The sequence below is a fragment of the Polypterus senegalus genome, chromosome 17 (genome assembly GCF_016835505.1).
Source record: "Polypterus senegalus isolate Bchr_013 chromosome 17, ASM1683550v1, whole genome shotgun sequence".
NCBI lineage: Eukaryota > Metazoa > Chordata > Cladistia > Polypteriformes > Polypteridae > Polypterus > Polypterus senegalus.
Window position 1 is genome coordinate 30,093,448 of NC_053170.1, and position 24,344 is coordinate 30,117,791.

At 37.7% G+C, this 24,344-nt stretch overlaps 2 protein-coding genes across 5 annotated transcripts in view; both read left to right on the plus strand.

Annotated features, from left to right (window-relative positions):
* cd164l2 (CD164 sialomucin-like 2) overlaps positions 1-13,997 on the plus strand; it is a 69,682-nt gene extending 55,685 nt beyond the window's left edge. Inside the window, exons 6-7 of one of the 3 annotated variants that reach the window (XR_005631077.1) lie at positions 6,308-6,694; positions 9,418-13,997. Coding sequence is in view for 2 of the 3 variants with exons in the window: in XM_039740091.1 (XP_039596025.1) it covers positions 4,447-4,462 (16 nt within the window). In the remaining variant the exon portion in view is untranslated. Of the gene's footprint in view, positions 1-4,446; positions 4,511-6,307; positions 6,695-9,417 lie in introns of those variants that run through there. The other 2 variants (XM_039740092.1, XM_039740091.1) reach the window with 2 other exon arrangements.
* A 2,605-nt stretch (positions 13,998-16,602) lies between these two features.
* LOC120517280 (protein FAM76A-like) overlaps positions 16,603-24,344 on the plus strand; it is a 31,992-nt gene continuing 24,250 nt past the window's right edge. For both annotated transcript variants that reach the window (XR_005631011.1, XM_039739487.1), the window contains exon 1: positions 16,603-16,812. Coding sequence is in view for 1 of the 2 variants with exons in the window: in XM_039739487.1 (XP_039595421.1) it covers positions 16,732-16,812 (81 nt within the window). In the remaining variant the exon portion in view is untranslated. The remainder of the gene's footprint in view (positions 16,813-24,344) is intronic.

A 24,344-nucleotide genomic window follows, 5' to 3' on the forward strand; every position in this document is an offset into this window, starting at 1 on the left:
TCAAACACAACATATGGAAACAGAGATATCCTATAGGCTATGTGTAGTTCCTTCTTCCCCAAAGCATTGGGCTGTCGAGTTGTACAACTTGGGGAGGTCTATCAGGACAGCCTTGGGAGTTGCAAGGGTCCTGAGTTTGGCATTTAACAGCCCCAGGCGAGCCTGGATTCAGGGGCTAAGTTTCTAGTAAGGGTTCAACTGATGGTAGTTAGAGAGAGCAGAATACGTAAAGGAGTGTCTTTTCCATATACAGTAGTCCCCTATATAGTAGTCAGTGTCCAGGACTAATGCAGGTAGGCCGACTATGCCCATTGGTGTGTTGTTTTACGTTTTATTTTTAGTTTTGTGTTCTCTCTATGTTAACCTCTCACTTCTGTAATGCATAAATGTTTTGCTTTTTTATTTTTGGCCTCTTGGTCTTCTTGGTGGCACAGTGATGGCTCATGAGCACCCCCTAGAGTTCAACGGGTTTAAAACTGTATTTCTATGGATTACAGATTGTTTATAGGCATACAGTACTTTGCAATTAGAGATGTTACTCTTTGTAAGTCTTTATTTTTTATAAAGTGCATTTCCATAACCCATAATACAAATATACCGGGGCAATGCTGAGTACATCAACTAGTAAAAAATTATTTAAACTAACTAAAGGTATTGGAAAGGAATACACGAACCAAGTGGCAAATCTATGTGTAAGTCACAGGATAGAAAATAGACTCAAGATGCAGTGGCATTAGAGGTTGGTTAGTTCAATAACACTACACAACAGGAAGCTCTACCATTGACATTTATCTCATCATTTATTTTTGAAATTGTATATAAAATAGGTAAGGTGTCTCAAAGGATTATATATCTTTAATAAAGAATGCCTATTCAGAGCTTGTGCACCGCCCTACATTAGCAATAGAAGCAGTTTCAGAAAGTGGATAAAAGATTTTCTGTAACAAGCTGAAAACCGACCATGGACTGCATGGTGGTGCAGTGGTGAGCAGCACCATGCATGTCTATTCTTTGACTGTGCAAGTTTTCCTCCAGTTACTCAGGTATTCCACCATGCTTTAAAGATGTACATTAGGTCAGTGGGTAATTCTGAATTGGCCCAGTATGAGTGTGTGTGTGTGTGTGTGTGTGTGCATGTGTGTATTGCTTGATCCAGAGCAGGTTCATAAATTTTGCCCAATGGTGCTGCAGGAAAACATCACAGTATCCCACAACTCAGACCTGGATAAGTGGGTTAAACAAATGGATGAATGGATGGATGGATGGATGAAATTTCAGCTCTGAAGTTGATGATAGTGACGTGTTAGCTACATTTTAAGCCATATCTGTAGCTTTCCAATCAATATTATGTCTTCATTATTGCCTATAATCATGAAATATCATTAGTGCATTAGGAAATAAAATGACTGGCTTGGTGTAAGTGGCAAAAATGAGGTTCCTCCATTAAATTATTGGGCTTACACTGTTAACGAATGAGCAGCTCAGCCATCCAAACAGTCATAACTTAGTAGAGCCTGCTGTGGTTGTTTGTCTGAATGCCTTCTGTTTGAGGTGTACTTGGAGGCGACTCTATCTGGAATCTGGTCTGGCATGTTCAGCTATCTGAGGAGGACAGAATCTAGGATCTGCAGCAATGCACATGGATTATCCAAAATGAGCATCTTCAGTATAGTGGTATTCATTTAATAGAATGTGTTTTATGTATTTGATGCTTTAAAGTATAGACCTAAGAGGATTCTGCATGGGGCTGAGTTACTGTGAGGAGACACAAAATGCAAGAGTGATGTGCCCTGCGGTGTGGATTTATTTTTACTTGAGCATCCATTTTCAAACTGGCTTAGTCCAGTTCAGGGTGGTTGAAGGCCTGAAAGGATTCTGCAAGTTGAAGGCAGCCCATTGTTGTGTGCTCGTCCACTATGAAGCACACATTTATTATCCAGGTTTGTTTAATGTAGATTTGTCACATGTGAGTAAAGTGGGCTGTGGATGACTGACCCAACCAGGCAGTATGATGCTGCAAGGATTGGCTCAGGCCCCCCCAATGAAAATGAAAGGGATTAACATGCAGTGCCTTCAGAACTTTTCACTTATTTTAACATTATGTTAAGCTGAAGCCTTATGCTAAAATCTTTTTTTTTTCCTAAATCCACAAAAACTCATTGCCCCACAACAACAAAGCAAAAACATTTCAGAAATTTTTACACATTTATTTAAATATATATAAATTTGAAATATCTTCTTGTCAGAAGTTTTCAGACCCTTTCCTCAGTACATCATTGAAGCCCCTTTGGCAGCAATTATAGCCTGAAGACTCCTTGGGTCTGATGTAACAAACTTTGCACACCTGGATTTGGGAAGTTTCTGCCTATCCTCTCTGCAGATCCTCTCAAGCTCTGTCAGACTGGATGGTTGGTGAAAAGTTACTTCCAGGTTTCTCCAGAGATATTCAATTGGGTTCAAGTCCATGATTCTGGCTGGACCGCTAAAGAACATTTACAGAGCTGTCCCTAAGCCACTCCTGGTGGGGCCTTTGCTTTGCACTTAGGATCATTGTCCTTTTGGAAGGTGAACTTTGGCCCAGTCAGAGGTCCAGAATCCTCTGCAGCAGGGTTGGTTTTCATTAAGGATATCTCTGTACTTTATTCCATTCTGAGTTCTGTTAACCCTGAGTAGTTTTCCAGTCCCTGCTGCTGAAAAACAACCCCACAGCATGATATTGCCACCACCATGCTTCACCACTGGAATGGTATTACACAGGTGATGAGTGGTGCCTGGTTTCAAGCAGGCGTGAACTGAAGTCAAGGTGTTCAGCCTTGGTTTCGTCAGACGAGAGAATCCGGTTTCTCATAGTCATTAGAGTCCTTTACCTGTTTTTTTTGCAAACTTCAAACAGCCTTCATGTTTCATCTGGCCACTCTGCCTTAAAGCTCAGATTAGTGGAGAGCTGCAGTGGCAGTTGCCCTTCTGGAAGTCTCTCTCGTCTCTACACGGGATCTGTGGAGCTTATACCAAAGTGACCATCGAGTTTTTGGTCACCTCCCTTACCAAGATCCTTGTCCCCTGATTGTTCAGTTTGACCAGGCAGCAAGTTCTAAGAAGAGTTTTTCCAAGCTTCTTCCATTTAAGAATTTTTGGAGGCTTTTCGGAAGCTTCAATGCTGCAGGTATTTTCTGTAGCCTTCCCCAAATCTGTGCCACGACACAATCCTATCCCTAAGCTCTGAAGGCAATTCATTCAACCAGATAGATAGATAGATAGATAGATAGAGTAGATGATAGAATGAACTTTATTTGACCCCAGGGGGAAATTTAGCTTTTTACCTTGGTCATTGTCACCCCACCTTCTGTAGACAATAGTGTGTCTTTCCTAATCATCTCCAATCAATTAAATTTACCAAAGGTGGACTCTACACAAGGTTGACAATGATCAATAGAATGGGATATACCTGTGCCACATTTCAAATGTCACGGCAAAGGGTCTGAATACTTGTGACAATGTGATATTTCAGTTTTTTATTTTTAATAAATTTTGCAGAAAATCTAAATATCCTGATTTTACTTTGTCATTCTGGAGTATTTAGTGTTGTATGATGAGGAAAAAATTCACAAACAGCAAAGCAAAATGTGAAGAAAGTGAAGGCTTATTTTCTGTGAGACTGTGGGGGTGCCAGTGAATATTTCAGCAGCACTTGACACATGGTAAGAAACATCCACAGACAGAGTGCCAGTCCTCACAGGGCCCAGTCATGCATACCAGTGCTCACATTCACATAACTGCCAATTTAGAATTACCATTTAACCTAAACTCAATGTCTCTTAGGATGTGGGAGGAAAATGGGAGCACCGAGAGGAAATCCCACAGAGACACAGGCAGGGCCTGAAAACTCCACAATGACAATGTTCTGTGGAGGGATTTGTGAGGTGGCAGTGCTAACCACTCTGACACCATGCCACCCTGAACTGGATTAAAGCAATTTAATAATGAATGGATAGATTTGAAATGAACAAGTTCCATATTCCTGACTCAGTCACACATTCTCTCCATTGCTATGTGTGTCATCCTCCAAGTACTCTAGCATACCAACAGCATCCCGAAGATACTGTATGCAAGCCACATGAGCTGGTTAAACTAAACTGGTCACCATTGTATGAATGCTGGGGTGCGCAAGGGATGGTTGTAAAATGAATGGATGGATTTGCTACTTAATTTTATTTTAGTTTTTATTGGGTATAATTTTATATACAAATTATATAATTTATGAGACACCTTCATATGTTTTCATTTAAGAATGTTTTTACAGTATATGCATATAAGAATTGCTAAATGAAACTGTCACTTTTTGATGCTCAAGGCATTCACTTTGACTGTTAAAACTGTTAAGTTGGGGCACTTTCTTATATATTTATGTTTTGTTCAATTTTATTTATCTTTCATGCTGACAACCAGCGAGGAGTCTCAGTAGGTCACGTGAAGTCTGTGCTCAAACTGAAAGTTTTGTTTTTACAGGCTGCTGCCTTCCTTTTTCTAGACCTTCAATTGACCTGAATTTACTTATTCTTATTTATTTATTTTATATTTTCAGCTTTTTTTTTCTGTGTGATGCTTGATTGTGCTGAACTCACTTTTCCAGCAGAATGTTTGCCTCAACTCTTCTTCCTTCTTGAAAAGATGCTGTCTTTCACTGACTGACTGACACATGGCAAATAAGCACACACGTTAAAATGCCTGGAGATGAACAGTAGGGCTACCCCAAGGGAGGCGTATTCCTTGAACCAGCTTTTTTTTATAGAGAGCTCAGTTTTTCTTTGATTGTGCTGCTGGCAGGCCTGTGTCAGTCACTGGTGCTGGACAATACTCGGGCTATCTTGGTGCATGTGTCATCTTCTTCCTCTGTTTGAGTATAACAAAGGTTTAACCTGCAGCAACTGTTTAGTTATTGAAGTTCATGGATTGAGGGGCAAATTACCTGTGTGGGTAACTAAATGATTTTATTAATTGAGCCTCATGCAGTAATGGATCCTAGTGTTTTGCATGAACCTATTCAGTGTTATACACAAATACCATTTAGAAGTAACTGCAGTTGTTCTTTCTATTTGATTAAAATAACTTAAAGGAATACTCATTTCAAAAATGATAGCTTTTTTATATGAGGTGGAGTCAAGATAAAGTTAGAAAATGGGATTTATTAGAAAATGGAACGAACCTTAACAAAACTGATAATGTAATTTCTCAATGTAGTCTCCACTCTTCTCAGTGCCAGAATTTCAAGGTTTTGTCTCGCCCTTGCAACCACCCGTGCACTGCTTTTGTCACATCGTCATCTATCTTGAATCGACAACCACCAAGATGTTTTTTAAGCAGTCCAAGAAGGTGGAAATCACACAGTGCCAAATCTGGTTAATAAGGAGGATGTGGCAAAACCTCAAACTTCAGTTTCTCCAGACAAGCCTTGGTGCTCTTAGCGGTGTGTGGGCAGGTGGGCATTGTCTTGCAGTAAAAGGACTCCTTGAGAGAGCAGTCCCCGTCGCTTGGATCGAATAGCAGGCTTCACATTGGTCTCCAGCAAGTCACAGTAACTTGCACTAGTGACAATAGTACCCCTTGGCATGTAGTGTTTAACAATAACGCCGATGCACAAGTGCTTGTGAGGACAAGGCAAAACCTTTTATTCTGCTGGAATCCAGGCACTTCCAGGCAGGTGGCGCAAGTGCAACGATAAGGGTGGAGACTACATTGAGAAATAACAGCAGTTTTGTTAAGGTTCATTCCATTTTTCTAATAAATCCCATTTTCTAACTTTAGCTTGACTCCCCCTCATATGTCACTTACTTACACTTTGCATTGAAGACTGAGAAAAATCTGTAATCCCATACTGATGCTATGGTAACTGAAATGTGGATTATGTGACACAAGTAATGTGAGATTTGTTTTTTCCACTGACGTTTTTCATATCATTTGCCATTGAACCGCATTGGTCATTCTTAGCTTGTATTATCTCATAAAAATTTTTCTCTCCATTCTGCGTGAAAATATGGAATTCAAATTTTTTGTCAGTCATTACCAAGAGATACATGAGGTAAATAACATATAAACAATATATATAATTTTTGGGTGAAGTATTCCTTTAAATTGATAACATATAAATGTGTTCATTTCCAAATGAATCTACTTTTATTGTACAGTAGATTGACAGCTATCTCACGCATCCACATAGAAGACAGCTTAAGGGCTCTGCTGATTGTAATTACCTGCAGCTTCCAGGGGTTGGCACTGTGTTCTAATGTCTTTTCTCTTCCTTCATCTGCAGACCAGATGACTGACAGCTGTAACATCTCTGTCGTCACTCCGGGGTAAACCCTCCTGGACCCATCTCATCCTGCTGACTATGCCATTGTAAGAGATCAGACAGACCACAATAAAGAGTTGGGGCATCATCCTGGTAACTCTGTATAACAGGAATGCAGCAAAAACAAGAAAATGAACAATAACTGCAAAAATGCCATTTCAGACACGACTTTGAACTGTTTTCAAAATGGGCAAACTTCTGGTCTTATGCCCTTCCAGCAGGAAGAGGTGACTCCAGGCGAACGGACACCAGAAGTGATTTCTGAGATTTTACAGCAGTCAATCAGCTGGTCTGCAGAAGGAGAAAGAGCAAAAGCATTAGAACACAGTACCAACCCTGGAGTGGCAGGTAATTACAATCGCCACAGCCTTTAAGCTATCCCCTTTGCACATACGCGTGACAGTGCATTGTATTTAGATAAGTAAAAGCTGTATTACATGTATGTGACTACATAGTGCTGCTGCAGTGGGTAGTCTGGCTGGCTGTTAGACCCAGTGGCAATGCATTGATTCCCACCCAGACATTTTCTGATTAAAATGTATAGGTCCTCCATGTATCCCTCTTTTCTGTATGGTAGGGCTCCCCAAGTTCAATACTGGAGGATCACTGTGACTTCAGTCTTTTATTTCAGCCAGTTTCACAAATGAGTGGTCACTCTTATGTCTTATCTCTCTAATTGTTTAGTTGCTTGTTTTTCATTTCTTATTCTACATAGAGAAAACTATTTTAAATGATACTTACTAGGAGAAATTCAGAATTGTTTTCTTTTTCATCTTTGTCATCATCATCTTTTTTACCATTTTTATTTCAATTCACCTAATTTCTGTGGAGTTTGTACTTTATATTGTATCTATATACTGACAATGTGTGATGAGCAATGCAGACATGGGTGCACATGACACTCAATATTAAAGCAGAGGAGCTACTTCAATGTTACAATTATTTTTGTACTACTCTACTACTTAATAAAACATTAAGGTCTCTGTATGTGTGTGTCCTTTCCCTTGGAGCAGTATGATTGGTCAGTATGGCTTTGCTGTGATTGGCGACTTTGGATTTGATGACACAATTGACAGGGCGAGTGCAAGTGTTAGACACATGAAGAGAAGAAGCAGTATAGGAGGCTCACTGACAGAGCCACCTTCAAAGATGGGATATATAAAAGCAGACAGGAGGTGAGAAAGGCACCTTAAAAATAATGACTAGAGAAGCAGAATTTACAAGAACCCACTAGAAAGGCAGAGTGCCGGTGAAGACAGGGTCAGACACACACGGACACAGAGGAAAGGTGCTGAAGTTACACATAGAGCAAGAGATAGCAAATATTTATACATTATTCTGTTACCAGGTAGTGTGGCTGATTAGTAGTAAAAGGCCTTACTATGTGGTTTTCTTGCTTTTGAAGATCTTGATCTTTTTTATGTTCTGGCTATTTAAGCATGTTTCTTATTAATTAGCTGGGAAGTGAATTTTATACTGATGTAGGTGCTTTCCTTTAGCATCCAGTGTCATTTGCATTTGTGTCTGCACTAATCATCACTATTTGGATACAATTCAGGGAGTAAACTCCACTGGAAAAGGTGAATTTAAAACAATATGGGTAAAGAAAGTTAACATTTATAGATAAGGCAAAAAATGCAAATTTATGATACATACTAGCACGTATTTCTGAATACAGTGAAACAGGTTGGAATGAAAACTTGCAGTCACAGTTCCAGGACACTTGGGAACCCCTGTTAAATTGTGTTGTTTAGAGTTAATTGGAAATGTACAGATGGAGTGCAGTTTCCTGCCAGTGATCACTCGAACTCTATACCTTTAGGAGTGTACAAGTATGTTCTTTTATTGACTGCCTTCTCATGCAGTGCAGGTTAAAGAGCTGTGGTCCGTACCTCTGGGATAAGCAATTGACCTCCGTCAGCTTATAAAAAAATAATCACAAATACAAGAAGATTATGTAAAGTTCACAGATTCAGTGAAAAGGTCTGGATTTGAACCCGAAACTATTTAGGTATGAGACAGTAGCACCGACCGCCTAAAATACAACGGCTGTTAAAACACTCATATGAAAACGACCCAGATCAGCAGCAGCAGCACGCTTACGGAAAACTGAAAACGTCACGAAGGACCGTCAACCAAAGGGAGAATTTACTACAAGCAATTTTCAATTTCAGGAGCTACCATATTACATACAAATCATCCGAATTTGACGTTATGACAATATGTACAGCAGTGCGGGTGAACAAAACATAAACTTTATAGTTATGTAAATCACGCATGACGTCACTGCGTCCTCACGTACATACGCACGCACGCTGACGTTCAGGAGCGTCATAAGAGACTCGGTAGGTCGAATTGCCAATGAGATTAGTGAGGCTTTCTGGAAACCGTTTTTAAAAAGTAACGACATACTTGTTTATGTATTCGAGCTATTGTCGCTGGATCTAGTTGTTAGTACTGTATTTCTGTCCAAGTGTCATGTATGTCTCGGAAACGTCTTTGTGATTTATTTTTAATTAAATACTGTGGAATAAATCACTCGAGAAATACAGTTTAGCAATGTGTCCTGAAGAGAATGGTAGAAAACCGTCTGAGTTTAACATACCTGCCATCCCCTTTCATCGGATGAAACTTTAATGTATGGGAACTCCGGTAACACGGGAAATTACTGCATTGTTTTGGCAGATGACACCGTATTCCTGTGTCAAAGAAGCAGTGCAGCACCGTCTCTTGATTCAGTGATCAAAGTAAATCACTCAAAAATCCTGACGTAAGACGTGGGTATTAATTAAGCTGAAAAAGTAGATACTGGCGTTCATTTGCAAACGCAGAGCATCCGCGTAGCCTCTGGCTTGATGAACAAACCGCTTCCACTTCCCACACCATGCTGCCATGGAAAACTTCACACTGCAGTGATGATGGAGTGGATCCTTCTGTGAACTAGTAATTGGCGTCACTATAAATGAAACAATGGATATGTAGCAGTGGGGGATCACCATAATGGCGTTTAAGACCATCCTTCCTTGTCTGTTACTTTCTGTCTACCTCTTCCTCCTTTCTTTCTCTTTTAGGATCTGAAGAAAGAATTCTGGTATGACAACGAATTGACTGGTTGGGTGAATTATTTTCAGAACTTTTCAGACTTTACTTTTAGTCAGATAACCTGATCATTGGAATGTGGTATGGTGGTTTTAGTCCACGCTGTCTCAAGACGACCAGTAATGTTTCCAGATCAACCCTCAAGAGAGAATGAAAGTGAACCAAAAGAAAGGATATCAAACAAGACCTGTGCCAATCCTAATTTTCTCAGCATTTTGCAAGATTACAACATTCCACAGGTGCTATCATCCTCACAGATCAAACTGTCCAGTGGCCTCTGTATGCTCATTCTTCAATATGTGGTTCACAGTTAAGGTACCCTTGATCCATTATACGAGTCAACAATTAAAAACGGAAGAAAGAAAAACAGACAATGGACACTGTGCAGATGACATGCAAAGTTTGGAGGTGGGCGTTAAAAATTCTAACGGTGTGCTTTTCAAAAACACAGTATGGCTACAGAAGGTGTTTTATAGTACATTGTTTAGAAATAATATTTTAAGCAAGCTGTAATGGACATGCTACTGAAAAAGTAAATGATTTGTTCTTTGTATTTTTCATTTTACCAAGAACAATTAGTAAACTCCTGCCTGTTTTCATATTTGCTCATATTTTAAGACAATAGACTCCCAATATATTCATGTCCTAGCCATAAAATCCCCATTTTACACCCAGTCTTCATGCTAAAGTGTTGCTGTTGTTTAAATTTAATTTCTGGGTTTAATGGATGGGCCTTGGGCAGAATGCAATATGATAAGGCATCATGGCCTGTAATTGCTATACAGAACACCTTTTAATAATACTTTCCCATAAAGATACTATATAAAGTACTTGTCTTCAATAAAAAAAATCTACTCCTTGTGCTCCCTCTTCTGGTGGCAGGGATTTTTAAAATGATTCCTATTTTTACAAAGAGTCTAGTATATGTTTAAGAATGAGCAGCATGGCAGCTAGTGTGGATCTCATACCTCCATGAAGCCAGCTCAGATTGTCAGTTCACTGTCTGTGTAAGGTTTGCAGATAATCCCTTTGTCCATGTGGATTTTTCTGAGCACTTCTGTTTTATTTTTCTTTCTCGCCATCCAAATGTGCACTCTTGGATTAATATTAGTGAATTTAAATTGGCCTGGTTTGGGTGTATGCTTTGAGTGTGGTCTTTGATGGGCTGGAATTCGATCTGATTCTGCTTTGTTCCTGACACTTTCAGGATAGTGTTTTGCGATGTCAAAGTTTTTCATAGATAAAGTGGATGGATAGATGTACTCTGTTGATATCCAAGGGGAAATTCACATACTCCAGTAATCACTCACAACATGAAATGCTCACAAACAAAAGTGCAATAGTAAAAACCAAAGTGCACACTAATGTTCAAGACCCAGAACTATAGACGTACAGTATACCCAGTGTATGTTTAATATACTGTGCAGTGACCTTTAAAAAAAGTCCCTATGATAGTAATAACTGACATATAAATGTACAGTAAATCACACAATATAGCTTATTTTTAAGGTACAAGAATGTAAATTAAAAACATGATGATTTGGTTTCCATCACTTGCTTATTCTGTGCCTCTAAGCGCTTAACTTAGCCTGCCTGCCTGTGATCATAATCCTAGAAGCATAAAAACTAGGCCTGGGAATTGATTAAAAATTAATCTGTTTAATCACATAATTATATGAAATTAGTCGCAATTAATCACATCTAACATTTAAACATAAAATCATAAAGTAATTACAAATAATCATGAAGTAAGTATATATTGAATCACAAAATTAATTTAGAATCAACACAAAATAGCCTTTTAAAATGTAAGGACATCGTTTAAACTTAAACAATGACCTGAAATCTGACCTTTTAACAAAATACTACTTAAGCAAGTACAACGTGAATTTGAATGCCTTCCTAAAAGGCAAGTTGGAAAGAATGCAATAAGAAAATTAAGCCAGTGTATTAGTTCTTAAATTGGTATGGCATATGAGACACAGACGTGTCAAAGTAAAATTAAGCAATCAATATCATCTGTAGGTTTTGAATGCACTGCTAAAGACTGACTTAATTGAAATAAGCATCTCTTAAATAGGCATACTTTAAAACTTGTGTTAAAACTCCTCAAATGCCATCCACAATTGTTCGTTACCATCAATGACTTTATAATTGTACTCTAAATAAGTGTTTTTCAATTGATATGCAAAGAAAGCTACTCAGGTGTGATGTATAGGACTGTCTGTATGAGCAGGCAAAGGGATGTAGCAGCTGGGAAAATGCATCCAAAGTGCTCACTAAGTACTGTGTCTGCGAATGCCAACCTCCAGGCTGTTTTATTTTTTTAGCTGCACCTTTACTCTCCCTTTCAGACAGTTTAGCATGTCTAGGAGACTTAATGGTTTTGTGCTTGGTAGAATCATGGCGTGTCTATGGATTCTTTGAGTTATAAACAGTGTGCCACCAAAGAAAAACAGTTGGAAAACACTACTCAGCCTACACCCATTGCTCCTAGCATGCCAGAAAAGTTCAGTGTAGCAGCTATCTCACTTAAAATTCTGACACCATGCATTATTTGGGTGGTTATGTTGTGTTCTTTACATGAATTAGTAAAGGTAATGCAAACTGGAATAATGGATAGGGATAATCATTACACTTCTGTTTCATAGAATATTGCCATTGTATTAGGGCCGTAAGCACTGTAAGCTACCTGGCAGAATGGCAAGTTAAGCACAGAGATACTAGAGACGTTTTTTGGTTTTAGTGCCACTCAAAGAAAATGTATCTTGCATGTATGTGATATGACATTGATTCAGTCTTCTTACAGAAACATGATATGAAAAAAGAAAAGAGAGAGTGTAATTTTTTACCTTTGCTACCTTTCTTTAGCATTGCTCCAAGACTACCCTAAACCCCCTTTCCTCTCACTCCTCTGCATCTTTCTCAGTATGTATAATCAAGGAAATTAATACCAGTGCCATGTACTGACATGTGGCAAGTTGTTGTTAAACGCATAAATTGAAACTTTTAAATAAAATTTTATGTTTGAAACTTTTAAAGGTACTATATGAATATGGTACTGGATATTTATGTAATTCTTAAGGTTCACATTTAACTTTTTTGTATTGTTGTTCCATAATGTAAAAAAAAAATTAAACAATTATGTGAGAATGCCACCCTGACCAAATTTAAACAATTACATGGGAATGCCACCCTGACTAAAGCACTTCTGATGCAATTGCCTCGTTACCGGCTCTGGATATGACAATATTTGTTAACACATTAAACATGCCAGATTAATCACAAAAATTAATTTGGTAACTTTCCCAGGCCTAATAAAAACAAAAGTACAGTACTCACAAGTAGCTGGTGTGTCCAAGTGCTAAAACTACAGGGGTGCAATTGCAGTCCCCAACACCTTGACTCTCAGTGAGAATCTGGATGAGTCTTAATGATGGCCACCTTAAAGAAAGATGCAAATAGCTTCATTATGCATGTCAGTTAGACGAACAACACAGCAGCACAAGAGTTAATGCTGCTGTCTGACGGCTACAGAGAGCTGGGTTTTAATTGCATCTTGGGCACTTTTGCTGTGAATTTGCACATTGTCCACATGTCCATGTGAGGTTTTACTGGGCACGCTATGGTGACTCACAATGACTGGACATTGATGTACAGTGTACTTGAGTGTGCCCTCCAAAGGGCTTGGTCCGGTGTCTTTGACCATAAATTTGGATCAAGGCATTTCAGAGAATGGATGGATATAAATTAGGTAGTGTGTACCCTTTTGGTTAAGGAAACAGACTTTGAGACACAAAGATGCCACTGACCGTCTTTGTCATCTTTATTGATGCCATGTAATCTGTGCAAAAAAACTGTATACTGATTTGTATTTGGATAAAAGCTTAAAACTACATAAATGAAAAACATTAATTGGGCATTCCAAATCAGGGAAGAAGACCATACGTAAGTGATGGGATTTTAATTATTTACTTTCATTTGCATTTTTTTCCCCCAAGATTGTTTATTATGATCATCAGGTATTAATTCATGGAAATGAACATTCAGCTTCTTGGCTGATGACTTTTTGTGATTTGGTTTATTATGAAAGGCTGTATGCAAAACTTTTGCATGGAGTAGAAAGACATTCAGTTATTTAACTTAAAGAGACACCCTTTGATAATGTTGAGTTGCTTATCTGGTTCCTTCAGTGTTTGTTTATTCACTTTTTTAGGATAAAGCCTTTCTTTCCATTCTCTTATTAATTTTCTTTCTGTTTTTGGTTGTTTGGTTTGTGATCTTTTTTTTATAACCTAATGTTTAAAGCCGTAAGTGTTTTTACAAATGAGCAGTGAACAGTCTGCAAGACTTCAGGGCTAAGTTAGTTAAGCTTTAAGTGGACAGTTTAAAAAAGCATTGTGAGTTTATTTTTGATAATATGCTTTAACTTTGTCTTAAAACCATGTGTGCCTTCAAATTGTTTTGTGACATTCTTTAATGTTCCACTTTGGAATTTCTGAGATGTAATTTGTGTGCAGTATTGAAATAAAATTCTTCTTTTTGGACTTAAGTGTAAATGTTTTATAATTTACATAATTTATAGAAGTCAGTAATGGGATGCAGTGCTATGTGCTGCTGTTTTCCTACTTCACAGCCTGGGGTCAAATTCTAGTCTGGTTGCTGTGTGTGGAGTTTGCTTGTTTTCCCAGTGTCTGTGTTGGTTTTTCTCTGGGGACACCAGCTTTTCTTCAGCAACCCATGGACTTGTTGATTAGACTGATCAGCAATCTCAAATTTGCTTCATCCAGGGTTGGCCCCTGCCTTATTTCCTATATTCTTGGGATAGGCCTTTGAGCCCTGAATTTGAATAAATGCATATAGCCAAAAAAGGGACAAAGCTGTAGTTTTAACTTTTAAAGTGCATACACAAATATATATGTAAAGCCTAATGTTGACCAAACCTGTATTTAAAATTCTAAAATGAATGCAGGAAAAGTGGAAGAATATTTTACTTCACTTGCTGTCCTCATCATGGTGAGGGTCACAATTAGAAAAACACAAGATGGTCAGAGTGGGCTATCCTATTACTAACAATCTGATGCAGGTGTATGAAGGGAGCTCTTAATGGTTCCTAGGCTAGCCAAAAGAAACAATCCCTCCAGCATGACTTGGGTCTATTCATGAGTCTTTTTCCAGTGGGCTGTGAATAGTATACTGTACATGGTATACCAAGCAGGAATCCTCTGGCACCTCTTGATCCGGAGCACTGGCTCTTTGAGTTCCTCTTAAAATATTGAACCTTCCATCCTTCCACAAACAGCAAGCTCAGTAGTCCTTTATTGGAATCTCATTTCATATACGAGGCCACTGCCCAAAGCTGGTGACCATAACATAGGAGATGGTGTATATTGATTTAAAAATTGAGACTTTCATTTAAAGATTTAGGCTGGGATTGACTCCAGCAGACCCCCCCGTGACCCTGTAGTTAGGATATAGCGGGTTGGATAATGGATGGGTGGATGGATTTTCTGCTTTACCATCTTTGTCACAGTGCTTTGAAAACTTCCACCTCTATGCCAGTTCATAGGTAAATTTTACACTTGCTTGTACTCTTTCTTGTGAACAAGACTGTGAGGTACCCCCAACTCTCATTCATTTGTGACAACAACTCCACCTCAACCTGCAGAAAAACTCCTTCCCAATAGTGGAGCTAACCCTCTTGGGCATATTGTTTGCCAGACAGCCCCTGAAGGCTGGGTAATTCGCATGTCCTGGTCAGACCAAAGGAGCCATATAAAGACAGTACAGGGGATCACCAACTGCAAAGTGAACAGTGGAATTCAAGCATAGCAGACCTTGGAAAATACCAGCTGGTTGTTGAAAGAAAACAAAAATATAACAAAATAGGTATGCTGTATTGTGTTTTCCTTGTAAAATTTTTCCCTTGATTGTGGGCACCTGGTCTTAGATATATATACAGACATTATGGGTATGTGTATATTTATATACACACTGGCTGTGATGGCCAGTGCAATTTTCTACACAGGTGTGTGCTGAGCCAATGACATTACTTCAAGAGAGGCCCACCAAACCAACAAACTAATTCAAAGAGAAGGTTTATTTATGGGATGCAGTCTGGAACACCTGGAGGTAGTAGCTAAGGAGAGAAATAAAACAAAACTGAGTGCCATTAGTGGTTAAAGCTCTGGACTTCAAACCCTGAGGCTGTGGGTTCAAATCCCACTACTGACACTGTGTGACTATGAACAAGTCACTTGATCTGCCTGTGCAAGTCACTTGATCTGCCTGTGCTCCAACTGGAAAACAAGAAGAAATATAACAAATTGTATCATAAATGTTGTAAGTCGTCTTGGATAATGGCTTCAGCCAAATAAGTAAATGTAAATGCCATTCTTAACAATGTTAACATTGGGGACTTTCAGCTAAAGATATTATTCATCGGAAGTGTGTCAAGAAACACTACTGGGGCTCCTTTATACCAACAACAATAAGCCTGCATAATGCAGCACTGAGACTGAGACTGCCAAGTCAAAAGTTTTTCTTCTTAATTTTTTATCATTCTGGTATGTGTTTAGGCCATAGTGTGTATTTATTTATGTATTATTTAAGAAGTCAAATCTCCCCCTACGGACAAATAAAGTTTTTCCTCAGATATCAAAAGAGTGACCCATTACATCATCTAAATAAAGGCAACAGTCATTAACTAACAGGAGAACACACACCCATGTCTGTCTGTGTCTTATTCCATGGAAATACTAGACAAAGTTTAGAGGACTATGCCAGGTAGGCGTCACAAAAAGGCACACGAGTATAAACAAGAATCGTGCCGGCAATATAACATGAAAGTAACAGCATACACAATTGACCCGAATTCAATTTGTCATTACTAAGTTAAGAGTATTATAATAAAGTGTTTACTTAAGAAACGAAACTTTTTTGACGGGCATTACATCAGCTAACAACTTCTGGGAACACTTGCTTAATTCTTGCATAACTGGCGGAGTGACGCACTTTATTTATCACTACGTAAAAATTTGTGTTCGCGGAGAGAATTACTGGCGTTACTGTTGGCCAATCGTATTTGCGCTTCCGCCCTTTGGGTCGCATGTCAGCCACACGCAGAGCAGCAGAGGTGGGCTTTACGGAATTTTGTCATGTGGGGTTTGGATGAGTTATTTGACAAAGCGCTGGAGTTACAGTACCGGCTTTGTGTTTGAGGGATATACCTCTTTTGATTTGTTATCGAGAAGCGGACACTTTCTTCAGCTCTTCAAAGCACAGAGATGGCCGCCTTATACGCCTGCACGAAGTGCCACCAAAGATACCCATTTGAGGCTCTTTCTCAGGGACAACAGTTATGCAAGGTAGGGAGGCCTGGGGACGACATTTAATCCAGCAACCCTCGTAAGCGGCATGCCCGCTAGAGCGCGCTGCGGTGCATGGGGTGTACGGTTCCGGCCTTCCGAGTTAAGTTTCAGGTGCCAGAAGTAAGTGGGAGAGCTGCCTGTGTAGTCGTGACGGGGGTGCAGTAAAGGATGAGGTTTACAAGACTCTGAACAGTTGTTGCTGGCTGACATTTGTCATTGTATTGTCCTCTAATGCTTATCGTTTTTGTCTTTATCAAGTCATGAAGGTTTTATGGGGCGTGATTATTTATTTAGCTGTGATTACTTATATTTATTAAATTTAAAAAATATCCTTAGTGATTTTTGATAATGAACTTAATTTTAAAACTACTTAGTCCAGCTCGGGAACCCGATGGGAGTTTGGTATTCTATTCACATATACTAACGGTAGTAGAGGTACACATTAAAAAGAAACGTAGTCGAAATATGTGTTAAAATCGACGTTCATTTATTACTGAAACTAACATTCTATATCAGAACAACTTAGAAATGAATACTATTAAACTTAATAAGATTGCGTGCTAGTTGCTTTTTCAAAATTGCTTAATTCAGATATCGTAATAATTCGGCTACATGTATAAAGAGGGGAACTTATGTATAACAATAGTGTACGTAGGCAAAGATGCTTATTATGTTAGTCATCTATTTATATGTATCGTCTATTGGGCTCTGCCTTACTAATACATAATGAAACAAAAAGCCATTATAGTAGATGAGTCACTTTATTATGGTGTAGACGTTCAGGTGTGTACCAGCCACAATGTGTTTCGTGTGGCGTCATAAGTTCTAGTTGTAGGTAGATATACTTGGTTTGTCCCCAAGGGGAAATTAATACTTTAATGAAGCTAAAATATAAGTATATATATATATATATAATAATACTTATTATTATACTTAATATAAATGTATATACAATGCACATTTATTTATACTGTATATGTAAAACAAACAATAATACAGCTCTTGGTCACAGGCTTGCAGGTGGGTGTAAGATGCAGTCAGAGCTGTCCAGCTGAATGCTAATTGAAGTTTGTTCATTCTGATGTCGCCCAGATTAAGTAAACTACATTCTAGGGTCAGAACGGTTGCTTCATTAAAATATTAGTACAGAATCTATGATTTCTGTTCCTCAGTTAAGTTTCACCACCCTGATTAATGTGTACTAGGCTGACCCGCCTTTTAAGGCGACCGATTTTTAAGTTGACCACTTCTTAAGGCAATTCAATATGTAGATCAATTTGATATTTTATACAAAGTCATTAATTTGGTTATATTGCATTTGAGCAGTATTACTTTAATACTCGTAGTTTCTGTTATTTTGTGATGAAATTTAAACTTTTTTCTATATTGAGGTCGCCTTTTGAACCCCCCTGATATTTACTACGCGGTGAGGCATTTGTACTCCATCAACATTAATTATTTCCAGAGACATAATTTTGTCTATTTTTCCAACGCATCGCGCACAAAAGCAAGGGAACGATGGGAGCACCAGAACTCTGCTCATATCATGTCGCTTTGTTCCGCAAGCTGCAAGTAGTAAGTCTGTGATAAGCGGAATACCGCTACGCTTTCCACTCGCTGGACGGGAGGACAATCCCAACTGCTTTTATATAGTAAGAAAGAAGAAGAAGATATCGCACAGTCTGGAGTAGAAAATCATCTTTTACCTGGAAAAACGAAACGAATCGTGCATTGCAAAATGGACGGGGTGTGTGTGAAACTCCGCGCCTGCGTAGCAATCACGGGATGGAAGGACAATCCCGACCGCTTTTATATAGAAGGATTATCTTCTTAGGCAGTGACATAGAGAAATTTAGTCAGTATTTCAGTGACTGGATAACACACTTAAAGCAGCACAGGTGTTTGTACAGGTAGGATGTCTGTTAGTTGTGTTGATAAGTTCCTGACCAGAAATCTGGTAGGACATTAACAACATTAAAATTTTAGGAAGAGCGTTTACCTCCAAAATTACTACTAGATTATAATTTCATAGACATACAAGCCTTGAAGAAACAAAATAAAAACAAATATATTTCAAGTAATGTGTTTATAAAGTTTTTTTTATTGTATATTATAATTTGTGTATTTAGGAGAAACCATTAAAGTGTTCAGTTCAATTTGACATTTTTTTATTGACACATAAAAAGGTATTGTGTATGCCAGTGACATCAAATCCAGTACATTATGGTACAAAAATATACACAAGGAAGGAAAGATGCATCACTACAAGTTAGACAAAAAAACTGTGTATTTTTCATTCTGTTGCTAAGAGTTTTATTATTGTTCCCTGTATTTTATGAATGGTAAGGTTTGTTTGCTTTGTTTAGAAGTGTGCAATCAATTAAACTACACTGCCTCTGTGTGTGTGTGTGTTGGGGTGATATTAAACTGAAGACAAATACCATCCTACTCAATGAAAATGTATCCAGTTTAAAATAGGTTTATATAATAAATACAATTTCTGTAAGGTGCACTTTAAATGAAATGCATAAAGTAGAAGTATTGTCTTTATGCTATTGTTAGAAAGGATGTCTATCATGACAAAATTAAATTGGGCTGTAATGTCAGTTGCTGTAGCCTTCATGAAAGACAAAATATGAAAGGAGAAGGTGAATCAAAAATAATATTCAGACATAGACGAAAGGAATATATCTAAAACACTGTGGGTTAAAGGTAGTCACGATGGAACCCATAGATTACTGATTAAAACAATATTATTTATTCAAGAAGATGAAGTATTTTAGCCTTTCCAAACATTGACTGGGAGGAACTCCTCTTTGAAATAAAGAAAGGCAAGTGAAATGATGCTTCTGGCCAATGGCTGTGACCTCACCCCTTTAATCTCAAGGCCAAAATGAGATTACACTTTGTATTTTGTAATAAACACAGAGTAAGAAAAAGAGAAATGGGTGATATTTTAAGAAATAGTGTTCATATCATGGTACTTAAACATAGTTTGATTTAAACGTCTTTGAACCTGTTTAATTCCACACCTAGAATTTCTGTAAAGCAGACAAGAAAATTAGAAATCACATTATGGGAAAATAAAAACATTTCTGGTGTAAATAATAGTGCTATGTAGAAGACATTTTGAAAACAGACCAAAATAAATACAAAAACAAGTAAAATATAAGTACAGAAGAAACGGGCTCAATGGATGGATAAAGATAAATTAAAACAATAAAAGATCACTCACCAGTTTATGCCTAGGGGAATACAAGGAATCAAAAAAAAAAAAAAAATCACCTGCACATTTAAAAGAAAAGTCTGATTATGTTCACCCTTTGTTGTTGTCATCTTGAATTTAAAGAACAAAACAAGCTCACCAAGCTAAACATATAAAATGGAGAGCAAACAATTATAAACAAAACAGTTTAAATTATCATCTATAGAACCTTAGGTAGATCAGCTAGAACCTTAAGCGGATATACAAGATCATAGCCATAAGTGTATATTTAATTTAATTGAATATGATGATGCCTTTCACAGGTACAGACAATAACCAACAATTCTAGAATTTAGTGTGATTGAAGAATAATTAAATACAAAGAAAGTAGTAAATGCAGGAAGTTAGAAATGATTGTAGATTAGGTGGTCAGGATTAGATGCAGAAGGGATTGTCTGGTACAAGGCAGTGGTGACCACTTGTACGTTGTTTGTGCTGAGCTGTATGGCAATCTCATTTTCTTCTCGTGGTCTTTTTCTTATAGTTGTAGAGAGCACAATGTGCACAAGTGAATGATCAAATGCTAGGGGTAGTCATACTTTAAAGTGAAGGATGACTGTGAAAAGGTGCCATATTGTTGCATGTTCTTGGGCAGCCAATCATGGCAGATGTGCCTCTGCCAGTATTAAAATTGGGATCTGTCAATAAAATATGTGAGGGGTAAATGGGAAAAATGCAGGAGTGCAAGGGCAGAAAGTGATGGTGGTTATCCACAAAGATTTAATCCTTAGCTCCGTTTGCAGACGCCAGCCACCCTGCCCTGATTACGGAAGAGTTTAGGCTCACAATGCTGTTCCTGTGCTGTAAAGGCCCAATTCCAAAAGGCAGATGTTAAGGAATTGGTGTCATTGTCGTGACAGGTAGCTGCCATTACCCACACTAATATTACGTTTTTTCCAAGATATTTTAACCACTAGCTTTAAAGCTGTTTTGCAATGGCAGGTCAGTTACGAAAGTCCACAGGCAGTAATACAATGTCACATATATGCTTTGGTAGCTGCCAGTGAATCTACAAGTTAACTTGGGCAGAGCTGGGCAATCATTATTTGCAGATTTAATAGTTTATATATTCATACTGAATTTTTCACTGCAGTTTACACATGCACTTAATTATATATGTTATTGTTTGAAGGGAAAAGAAACTTAACCTATGCTTTTGTTACTCTGTTTGACCCCTGTAATTAAAAAATGCGAGTTTTGACTTCCTTGGCCATGGAAAAAGTGACAGGAGAAAGTACCCTATATTTTTGTTTTACTGCTTTTACCACACTCCCTGATCCCATTACAATTTGTTTTAGGCAAGCAAGTTAAGCCATTCTCCCTTGTAGTACTCAGGAGCAGCCCATTTCCTATGTAATGTTCTTCTAAGAAGGCAGTATGTTCAGTAGTAGTGGAATACCAGATACAAATGTCACCACCAAAGATCCTGTTGCAGTCCTTTTAGTTGGTCAGTATTATTGCACGTTATAAACAAAAACCTCAAGTTTTTGGAAAATGCGATTTTGGCTAAACTCAAAACAACCATCTTATGTGTAAATGATATAAGGGGATACATGAAGGAAAACAAGAGAAGAAACAAACTTATTATGAAAAATAAAAGTTAAGTTATCAAAACAACATAATGTCCTTCCTAGACTTCTGTTTCAAAGCATCCCCATATACATTAACAAATCATTTTTGTTTTTAAATTAGATTCAAACATAACCTCCTTTATTTGGAATTAAAAACATCCACACATCCAAAAGGCGGCTCTACAACAACCTAAAGCAGAAAGTGGAATGGCTCTACCTAACTTTTAATTTTATGAATGGGTGGCAAATATACAAGCTATAAAAACCTGGACATTGACACAAATAGATGAACACACACAGGCTAGGTCCGCAATAGAAATAAAAATCCTGCTGTACTTCTTTATATTCCGTACTTTGTGCCCCAGTAAATGAAGTTATCATCAATATGCTAACAATACAATTGTGCTTCGTTCACTCAGAATGTGGAACCAATGTAGGAAGTACTTCAAGACAGAGAAGATTTTTATCTGTGGCACCTCTACACAAACACTACCTTGTTGCTCCCTCTCAAACTTACACAGTTTTTAATGTTTGGAAAATGTACGGGATTAAATCAGTTAAGAGATTTGTACATTGGTAATTATTTTTACATTCTACAAACAATTACAACAACAACATTTATTTATATAGCACATTTTCATACAAATAATGCAGCTCAAAGTGCTTTACATGATGAAGAAAGCTATTTCTAAATTAGGAACTTTGCTAAACAAAATGGCCAAATCTGTATAATGTTAGATATTGTGAAGTAATAAACTAATTTGTAAGATTTTTTAATAATAATTAGTATTTAAATACAAAAATGTGACGTTCAGCAATGTGAAGTACAATGAAAATATGAATGGAGTAATAAGGGGTACATAGCATTTTTTTTTTACAAAATGCTCAAAAAAGTCAAAAATTATGTTCTGGTGCTGCTGAGGAGTAGCAGTAGCAGTAACTTCTCTCTCAAAGTCACAGAAACATTAGCTGACACTCAAAAGCAGTAGAGAAAATGTTACTGGTTATGTGCCCCAGTTTGCTAGTCTGAGCTGTGTAGAAGTTAGATCAGAATCAAAAATACATTAGTCAAGACATTTCAGTGTGCAAGATCTCTGCAAAACAGTGTGGTAAACAAAGTTACAAAACACATTATATGAATCAAAATGAATAATACAAAATGTTTACTTGATGGCTTTGAAGCACAAATATATGCAATTGTGGTCAATTAAAAATAAGTATGGAGAAGTCAGCCATGTAAAAGTCATCTAACTTCTTTAGACACTGAGAGTGAGTGCACAGATTCTAGAGGCTTTTCTTGTTTAGACAGAAAATTGGTGTAATGTCAGTGTTTAAAGTTATGACTTTTTAATTCCAAATTCTTGTTTTTCACAGATTGAATATTTTACCCCACTGAACAATGTACAAGGACAGTACAGGAGATATTGACTCCCTTACTTTTATTGTCAGAGGAAACACAGAAAAATGTAAAAGACAGACGGCTTGTATTAAAGGGGGCCTTTTTTATTCATTACTAGCAGGTATACCAAGTGATACCCAGGGGATGGAATAACGTGCAGGTGCAGTCACTAAATACGTTTTTCACCCTGGTGAATTTTAGGCTCCAAACCAAAATTTCAATGAAATGTGGGGAGCAACTTTTCATACCCATGCCATGACCCACATATGCCTGGGGCACGTCCCCAGTAAAGTCCAAGTGCAGTCACTAAAGAATGTTCTCCAAGGGGAAAAATTTCAGAATGAAAATAGCTTGTGGTCTTACTCCTACTCAGATAGGTAAACTGTGCAAAATGTGGCAGAGATTGGTTCAACGGTATGAATTTTCACACTGGACAAACACATATTCGAGCTAATAAAGTAGAAAAGAAAACTACTGTGGGTGCACAAAATGAACACTAAAACGCTACCAAAGCTGATATGAAATCCAGTATTTATGTTGTGCCTTGGAACTTCGCTGTCTACACAAAGTTATATGATAATGTAAATGATGAGGGAATACTTCAGACTGGTGCCAGTGTTTTAATTTAAAATGTCTGAACTTATTACTGTACATATTCAGTTATGTATTTGTTCAAAGTGAGTGGAAACAGAGTGTTTTTTTTATTTTCTGTTAAATCCTCCAAAGGTATATGGAACATCCCCATCTAAATTTAGGACATTCTTATGTGCACTTTTAATTTATTTTGAATTATATCCTGACTAAAATCATCTTTAAAAAAACATCTACCTTTAATATGTTTGAGTACATGTCATATAAATTCTGCACAGTTGAATTTCCTATCTTGGTCTCAAACCCATTCATAGACATTGTTGTGTAGAGTTTGCACATTGTCCTCCTATGTGTGTGTTTATTTGTTTTTTTCCGTGGATATTTAGTTTTTCCCCCCACACCCCAAAGACATACTTCTTAGGTTGATTTGCAGATTCCAAGCTATGAGAATGGGTATGTGTGTAAACTGGGTATGTGATGGACCTCTACCCTGGCCGTGGTTTAACCCTGCCTTCTACCCAAGTATACAACTGTAAGCTGAGAAAAAATAAATGAGAAGATAGATGTAAGATAAAATATTGTGCTCTCTGGCTTTGTGAAAAGTAGAGAGAAGTTTCTAGACACTAGCCATATTAGCAATAAATGAAAACTTAGCAACCATGAATATAACATCAAATAAAACAGACGCAGCTTGTTCTGTAAA